Below are 8,944 nucleotides of genomic sequence, written 5' to 3' on the forward strand. Positions count from 1 at the left end.
AACCCTGGTTGATTTGACAAACAAGACGAACTGGCACAGACAAACAGAGAACACAGGTCTAAGTACCCAGGGGATAATGGGGAAGATGGGCGACACCTGGAGGGGGTGACACTGCCTCCTGTCGCAAGGATCTGTACACAATTCCTGGAAGCAGAAAATGTCCCAGTTTTTCCATGGCCTGCATACTCAGACATATCACACATTGAGCATGTGTTGAATGCTCTGGATCGATGTGTACGACTGCATGTTCCAGTTCCTGCCAATATCTAGCGACTTCGCACAGCCATTGAAAAGGAGTGGGAAAACATTCCACAGGCCACAATCAACAGCCTGATTAACTCAATGCGAAGGAGATGTGTTGCCCTGCATGAGGCAAATGGTGTTCACACCAAATACTGACTGTTTTTCTGATCCACGCCCCTACTTTTTTTTAAAGGTATCTGTGACCAACATATTTGTATTCCCAGTCATGTACAATCCATAGATTAAGGCCTATTGAATTGATTTAAATTGACTGATTTCCTTATATGAACTCGAACTCATGAATTGTTGCATGTTACGTTTATATTTTTGTTCAGTGTAGTAAAGTCGATCTGTTTTGTATGAAAAAGCAATAGCCTTGTACAGAGTACATCAGGGCTATTCAACTATATTATTTTGGGGGCCAGATGTAAAAAAGGTTAATTGCAGGGAGGTCAGACATTTTCCACATGCGATTATTCTGTATAAAACTGCAACGCAAACCACCAATAAATAACTTTTCCTAAAATGAAATGTTGCCAAAAGTAATTAGTAAAGTGGAGGCCAGGCCGCTCAACCAACGTGAATCGAGGTGCAACCAAAAGATGTGATTGTCATTGTAAAGGAAAAGGTGCAACGCTCGCTGATAATTGTTTTTGTTTTCTTTAAGCAACTATTAAACACTTCTTAAAAATAATTAGGTCATTTTAAAATCATCTCAATAAATAACACAAGTATGTGGACACCTGCTCGGCATTAATATGAAGTTTGTCCCATTTTTGCTGCTATAACAGCCTCCACTCTTCTGGGAAGGCTTTCCACTAGATGTTGGAACATTGCTGAGGGGCTTACATCCATTCAGCCACAGGAGCATTAGTGAAGTCGGGCACTGATGTTGGGCGATTAGGCCTGGCTCGCATTAGGCTTTCTAATGGATCCCTAATGTTTTCTATGGGATTGAGGTCAGGGCTATGTACAGGCCAGTCAAGTTCTTCCACACTGATCTCGATCTCGACAAACCATTTCTGTATGGACTTCGCTTTGTCAATTGTCATGCTGAAACAGTAAAGGGCCTTTCCCAAACTGTTGCCACAAAGTTGGAAGCACAGAATTGTCTAGAATGTAATTGTATGCTGTCACGTTAAGATTGCCCTTTACTGGAACTAAGGGGACGAGCCCGAACCATGAAAAACAGCCCCAGACCATTATGCCTCCTCCACCATACTTTACAGTTGACACTATGTATTTGGCCAGGTAGCCCAGATTTGTCTATCGGAGTGCCAGATGGTGAAGCGTGATTCATCACTCCAGAGAACGCGTTTCCACTGCTCCAGTGTTCAGTGGTGGCGAGCATTACAAATCAAATCAAAATGTATTTGTCACATGCACCGTGAAATGCTTACTTACAAGCCCTTAACCAACATTGCAGTTCAAGAAATAGTTAAAATATTTACTAAATAAACTAAAATTTTAAAAAATCAATCAATGGGTAACACAAGAAATCTATATAACAATAACAAGGCTATATACAGGGGGTACCGGTACCGAGTCAATGTGCGGGGATACAGGTTCATCAAGGTAATTTGTAAAGTGACTATGCATAGATAATAAACAGTGAGTAGCAGCAGTGTAAAAACAAAGGGGGGGTCAATGTAAATAGTCCAGGTGGCCATTTGATAAGTTGTTCAGCAGTCTAATGGCTTGGGGGTAGAAGATGTTAATGAGCCTTTTGGTCCTAGACTTGGCACTCCGGTACCGCTTTCCGTGAGGTAGCAGAGAGAACAACAGTCTATGACTTGAGTGACTGGAGTCTTTGACAATTTTCTGGGCCTTCCTCTGACACCGCCTAGTATATAGGTCCTGGGTGTCAGGAAGCTTGGCCCCAGTGATGCAGCGCCTTACGGTCAGATGCCGAAAAGTTGAAATACCAGGTGGTAACTGTTGAACTTTTTGAGGATCTGGGGACCCATATGTTGAGGATCAGCATGGCAGATGTGTTTGTTGCATAACCTTACCACCTGGGGGCAGCCCGTCAGGAAGTCCAGGATCCAGTTGCAGAGAGAGGTGTTTAGTCCCAGGGCCTTAGGTTAGTGATGACCTTTGTGTGCACTATGGTGTTGAACGCTGAGCTGTCGTCAATGAATAGCATTCTCACATAGGTGTTCCTTTTGTCCAGCTGGGTAAGGGCAGTGTGGAGTGTGATTGAGATTGCGTCAACTGTGGATCTGTTGGGGCGGTATGTGAATTGGAGTGGGTCTAGGGTTTCTGGCATGAGGGTGTTGATGTGAGCCATGACCATCCTTTCAAATCCTTTCATGGCTACCGATGTGAGTGCTTCGGGGCGGTAATCATTTTGGCAGGTTACCTTCGCTATCTTGGGCACAGGGCCTATGGTGGTCTGTTTGAAACATGTAGGTATTACAGACTTGGCCAGGGAGAGGTTGAAATGTCATTGAAGACACTTGCCAGTTGGTCAGCGCATACTTGAGTACACATCCTGGTAATCCGCCTGGCCCAGTGGCTTTGTGAATGTTGCCCTGTTTACATCGGCTATGGAGAGCTTGATCACACAGTTGTCCGGAACAGCTGGTGCTCTCATGCATGCTTCAGTGTTGCTTGCCTCAAAGCGAGCATTAAAGGCATTTAGTTCATCTAGTAGGCTCACGTCACTGGGCAGCTCGCAGCTGGTTTTCCCTTTGCAGTCCATAATAGTTTTCAAGCCCTGCCACATCCAACGAGCATCAGAGCCGTTGTAGTAGGATTCAATCTTAGTCTTGTATTGACACTTTGCCTGTTTGATGGTTTGTCTGAGGGCATAGCAGGATTTCTTATAAGCGTCCGGATTAGTGTCCCACTCCTTGAATGCGGAAGCTCTAGCCTTTAGCTTGGTGCTGATGTTGCCTGTAATCCATGGCTTCTGGTTGGGATATGTACGTATGGCCACTGTGGGGATTACGTAGTCGATGCACTTATTGATGAAGCCGATGACTGAGGTGGTATACTCCTCAATGCCATTGGATGAATCCCGGGAAAATATTCCAGTCTGTGCTAGCAAAACAGTCCTGTAGCTTAGCATTTGCTCTTCAGTACAGGCCATTCTACTGCCAATGTTTGTCTATGGAGATTGCATGACTGTGTGCTCAGTTTTATACACCTGTCAGCAACGGGTGTGGCTGAAATAGCCAAATCCACTCATTTGAATGTGTGTCCACAAGATTGTAGTATATGTCATATCAGGTAATGCCAAATTCCAGTCTAAGGGAAGTATATTTGGAATTCATTCCCCTCAGTCTACCAAGGCACAAGGTGAGACCCAAATGCAGACACAGGAGGCAGAACGTTAGAGTCTTTCAATGTTTATTAATCCAAAGGGGTAGGCAAGAGAATGGCCATGGACAGGCAAAAAGGTCAAGCCCAGATCAGAGTCCAGGAGGTACAGAGTGGCAAACAGGCTCATTGCCAAGGCAGGCAGAAGGGTCAGACAGGCGGGTACAAAGTCCAGAAACAGGCAAGGGTCAAAACTGGGAGGACTAGAAAAATAAGAATGCAAAAAGCAGGAGAATGGGAAAACCGCTGGTTGACTTGGAAACATACAAGACGAACTGGCGATTAATACACTGGGGAGACACAGCGATTAATACACTGGGGAAAACAAGTGACACCTGGAGGGGGTGGAGACAATAATGAGGACAGGTGAAACAGATCAGCGCGTGACAGTCATTCGGTGTGTTTTTGTCACACTCTCTTCTAAGGAGTCCTTGTGGGTATCAGAGAGGGAAACAGAAGTCACTTATGAGTTCCTTAGAGTCGTAGACTTCAGGAAAGTAGTCATAATATTTTAGTTTAAACTGTTCAAATGCTCGAGCCAAATTCATATGAAGAAAATATTATCAACATGCCATATAGGCGCTAAAAACCACACTAGACAACCACCATAGTTATTGTCATTTTGGCACTGAACATCAGATTTTGGTAGGGATTGTTTTCCAGATTTGATTAATGTTCAGAATTTTTCAAAGGGCCAGTGTAAATTAATAAACGGTACGGATCTAGCCTGTGGGCCACCAGTTGTATAGCCCTGTTGTACATTATAACAAGCCAGATACTAACTCCTCCTCCCTTCCAGGGTCAGAGTACGGATCGGATGGAATCCCATGATGAAGCTCCTAACATCCTGCAGCAGCCCCTGGCCCTGGGCTACTTTGTGTCCACAGCCAAAGCCGGCCCACTGCCTGACTGGTTCTGGTCAGCCTGCCCTCAAGCTCAGAACCAGTGTCCTCTTTTCCTCAAGGTATACCTACCTGTCAGACAACCTCTGCCAGCCCTCACTCCTGCGTTTATGCTAGCTAGCTTGAAGTACTTATTAATGGCCCTTTTTTTAAAGGATTGTTTTTTACTGATAGGAGTTGACAGACTAAAGCTTGCAGTTGGCATATCAAACACTCAGAGTTAATTGAAACATCCTTTTCTTTAGACCTGTATTAATATTCACTTGCTCAGAATATCAGCGATTGACTGACATTTGCTCTGGTATTACTGTGTGAATGTCTTAACTAGGCCTGTCACTGACTCCCTGTGTGTGTTGTATTGTTGATGCTCAGGCCTCTCTGCACCTCCACGTGTCTTCAGTGCAATCAGATGAACTGCTGCACAGCAAACACTCCCATCCCCTTGACTCCAATCAGACCTCGGACGTACTCAGGTAAACACACACCCACACACACTCTGCAGTCACACACACAATCTGCAGCCACACACACACACACACACACACAATCTGCAGCCACACATACTACACTCTGTGGTCACACATGCACTCTGTAGTCTCATGGTGAATCTCATCCACAGCTCAGCCATTGAAGATATAAAAAAATGTCCTAGGCTGTCTGTGTATCTAATGTGCTTATGAAAGAGAGAGTGAAGTATTCCACTTTATCTCAAGGTTTTTGCTCTCTTTGAGAGGTGTTCATTGTGAATAACACGTGTTTTATCTCTCCTCCTCCCTCTCTCCTCCTCCGCATCCTCTCTCCTCCTCCTCCCGCTCTTCTCTCTCCTCCCCCCTTCAGATTTGTGCTGGAGCAGTACAATGCCCTCTCTTGGCTGACGTGTGACCCCGCAACGCAGGACCGGCGCTCCTGTCTGCCCATCCACTTTGTGGTGCTCAACCAGATGTACAACTTCATCATGAACATGTTGTAACAAATAGCCTGAGGGGGAGTAGGAGAAGAGGAGGGGACACGCCTAAGGAAATTCCAACCTGACAGGCTGATGCTGGACTGCAGTGTTGGACTTCACTATGCATTGTGTGGATCTAGATCTGAATAGGAGATCAGAGGGCTTCCGGATTGAAGAAAGCCCTCAGCCATAGAAACGGCTCAGTCTGCTCCTGCCACTGTGACACACACAAGAAGATGAAGAAGGAAGAGGAGGAGGAAGAAAAAGAGGGAGATTTCTGGAACGGTTATGCTAATAACAGGAACAAGAGAAAAAGAAAGATCCATAGTCAGATAGTCCTTTTGGAAAACGTCTGTAAAATATTGGAAGAAAGGGGACATTTCGGTGAACAAAAACTCGAGAATGGATCCTTGGTTTTAAGACCCGAAATATTCACTTTTTTCCTTTGGATGAAATGTTATCCAAATGAAATGCCTGCATCTATCTTATTTATTATACGTTTTTAATTGTATAATTTGTCTTATTTCTAAAACTCTTTTATTTATATATATATATATATAAAATATAGAAGGTTTATATCGCCTTCCTGCTTTTTAAGCAACTTGTCTAAGATATATGTAATAATCTTAATTAAAAAACAAACAAACACCCAGAAAAATTAAATAAAGTTGCAGTAGGTTGCTTTTAGAGTATTATTTTTTGTATTGGGGACAGAATATTTGTATTGTCACGACGTACAGAAGAAGTAGATTGGGGTATTATGTCCATGCCTTTGTGCGTGGAGGATTTACAGCTAAGCTGTAGCAGCAGAGGACTTGTACAGCAATGAAGTTCACTGTGTTCAAATAAAGAGGTACATTGTCGTATATAGTATTTTATACCACACATTTAGACACACAAACCAAACGGCAATATATATATATATATATATATATATATATATAGATAATTATATATGAATGCCATGCCAGCGATGGGTGGTGCGGCTTCTGTTCTAGGAATAAAGTGTGTCAACTCAATTTTACATGTGCTTGTGTGTTGTGGTTCTTGCTTATTGGGTGAGTGATTGTGATGTGCAACTATTTGACAAGGACGCCAATAGTGGAGTGGAAGAAAACTATTGGCTTCTCTTGGATGTAGCTGACCTCACGTTTGACCCCTGTCTGGTGACAGATCTTGATGGAGAAAGAAAAAAATAATAGAGCATGAATGGTTCCTTTCAGATTCAGCACATCCCTCTATACCTCTTCTTATCCATACAAATACCAATTTTCTCTTGAGGTTTTGCTTTTTGGCACCATTTCTGAGTGGTAACATATGCATTTGGACTAGAGGTCGACCAATTATGATTTTTCAACGCCGATACCGATTATTGTATGACCAAAAAAGCCGATACCGATTAATCGGCCGATATAAAAAATGTATTTGTAATAATGACAATTACAAACAATACTGAATGAACACTTATTTTAACTTGATTTAATACATCAATAAAATCAATTTAGCCTCAAGTAGATAATGAAACATGTTCAATTTGGTTTAAATAATGCAAAAACAAAGTGTTGGAGAAGAACGTAAAAGTGCAATATGTGCCATGTAAGAAAGCTAACGTTTCAGTTCCTTGCTCAGAACATGAGAACATATGAAAGCTGGTGGTTCCTTTTAACATGAGTCTTCAATATTCCCAGGTAAGAAGTTTTAGGTTGTAGTTATTATAGGACTATTTCCCTCTATACCATTTGTATTTCATTAACCTTTGACTATTGGATGTTCTTATAGGCACTTTAGTATTGCCAGTGTAACAGTATAGCTTCCGTCCCTCTCCTCGCTCCTCGCTGGGCTCGAACCAGCAACACAACGACAACATCCACCACATCGAAGCAGCGTTACCCATACAGAGCAAGGGAAACAACCACCCCAAGGCTCAGAGTGAGTGAAGTTTGAAACGCTATTAGCGCGCTAACTAGCCAGCCATTTCACCTCGTGACCTCATCTCGGGAGTTGATAGGTTTGAAGTCATAAACAGCCATGCTTGATGCACAACGAAGAGCTTCTGGCAAAACGCACGAAAGTGTTGTTTGAATTAATGTTTACGAGCCTAATTCTGCCTACCACCGCTCAGTCAGATTGCTAGATGCTTGCATGCTCAGTTGGATTTTATGCAACGCAGGACACGCTAGATAATATCTAGTAATATCATCAACCATGTGTAGTTAACTAGTGATTATGATTGATTGTTTTTTATAAGATAAGTTTAATGCCAGCTAGCAACTTACCTTGGCTTACTGCATTTGCGTAACAGTCTCCTTGTGGAGTGCAACGAGAGAGAGGCAGGTCGTTATTGCGTTGGGACTAGTTAACTGTAATGTTGCAAGATTGGAGCCCCCGAGCTGACATGGTGAAAATCGGTCTTTCTGCCCCTGAACAAGGCAGTTAACCCACCGTTCCTAGGCCGTCATTGAACATAAGAATGTGTTCTTAACTGACTTGCCTAGTTAAATAAAGATTAAATAAAGATGTAAAAAAAAATAATAATAATCAGCGCCCAAAAATACCGATTTCCGACTGTTATGAAAACTTGAAATCGTCCCTAATTAATCGGCCATTCCGATTAGTCGGTCGACCTCTAATTTGGACCAACTCCATTTGACTTCTGTGTGGTGTAAATTAATAACTTTGGCCAAATGGATGGGTGCCCATTGGATATGCAGTGTTTATTTGTACAGAGGAACATCATATCTAGTATCTTCACCTGTTCAGAATAAAACTGTACTTTCAGTAAAATCCAAATTTGACACCGCATGGTGTATTCATGCATATACTTGCAAGAAATTTTTTATCATCAAGATGTACTACTATGGTCTGCTTTTGTGTGTAAATAGACCTCTATTCATATACATATATATATATATATATATATATATATATATATATATATATATATATATATATATACTGTATATATATATATAAATATTTGTTAGTGCTACATTACCTTTCTGTTTTGTTCATAGTCCTGTTTGGTTGACAAATAGTTCCTCCCACAATACAGGTGATGGCTGCATGCCGTTGGTGCGAAGCAACATCAGGACCTTTGATGACATGATTTTTGTAAAGTTCAAGCAGTCAACATTACTGTTGCTGCGTTCAAAACAACAGGGAACTCGAAAATCTCAGACTTCAGTGAGTTCACTGGCCTCTTTCTAGAGCTCCAACTTTCTGACCTGAAGATCACTGACATCGTGATTTGACCTCTAAGTTCCCAGTTGTTTTGAACGTAGCATGAGAATCCCAAACCACTCCTTTTGGCACCTACCAAATAATGATTTGTTCGTTTTGAATGACTCTTTTAACTGACTCGAGAGTTATGATTCGTTTTTCTGAGTGATTTGTTCCCTTGACTTGCTGGCCGCAATACATTCCAGACCTGGCGCAAGAACGGGTCTGTGACCAATCTGTCATTATTACTACGAAGAACCCATCCAGATCCTGATCTGCCTTATGAATATTTATATAAGCACATTTTCGT

The 8,944-nt window shown here is 42.2% G+C and overlaps 1 protein-coding gene across 2 annotated transcripts in view; it reads left to right on the forward strand.

Moving 5' to 3' along the window:
- The window catches only part of LOC110534883 (mediator of RNA polymerase II transcription subunit 13-like), a 142,421-nt gene extending 135,982 nt beyond the window's left edge, over positions 1-6,439 (forward strand). For both annotated transcript variants that reach the window (XM_090186353.1, XM_090186354.1), the window contains exons 28-30: positions 4,367-4,531; positions 4,842-4,942; positions 5,307-6,439. In XM_090186353.1, coding sequence (XP_090042479.1) covers positions 4,367-4,531; positions 4,842-4,942; positions 5,307-5,439 — 399 coding nt within the window. In that variant the 3' untranslated portion in view covers positions 5,440-6,439. The remainder of the gene's footprint in view (positions 1-4,366; positions 4,532-4,841; positions 4,943-5,306) is intronic.
- The last annotated feature ends 2,505 nt before the right edge of the window (positions 6,440-8,944 follow it).

This window comes from Oncorhynchus mykiss, chromosome 10 (assembly GCF_057628025.1).
Source record: "Oncorhynchus mykiss isolate SJ-2025 chromosome 10, ASM5762802v1, whole genome shotgun sequence".
Classification (NCBI taxonomy): Eukaryota; Metazoa; Chordata; class Actinopteri; order Salmoniformes; family Salmonidae; genus Oncorhynchus; species Oncorhynchus mykiss.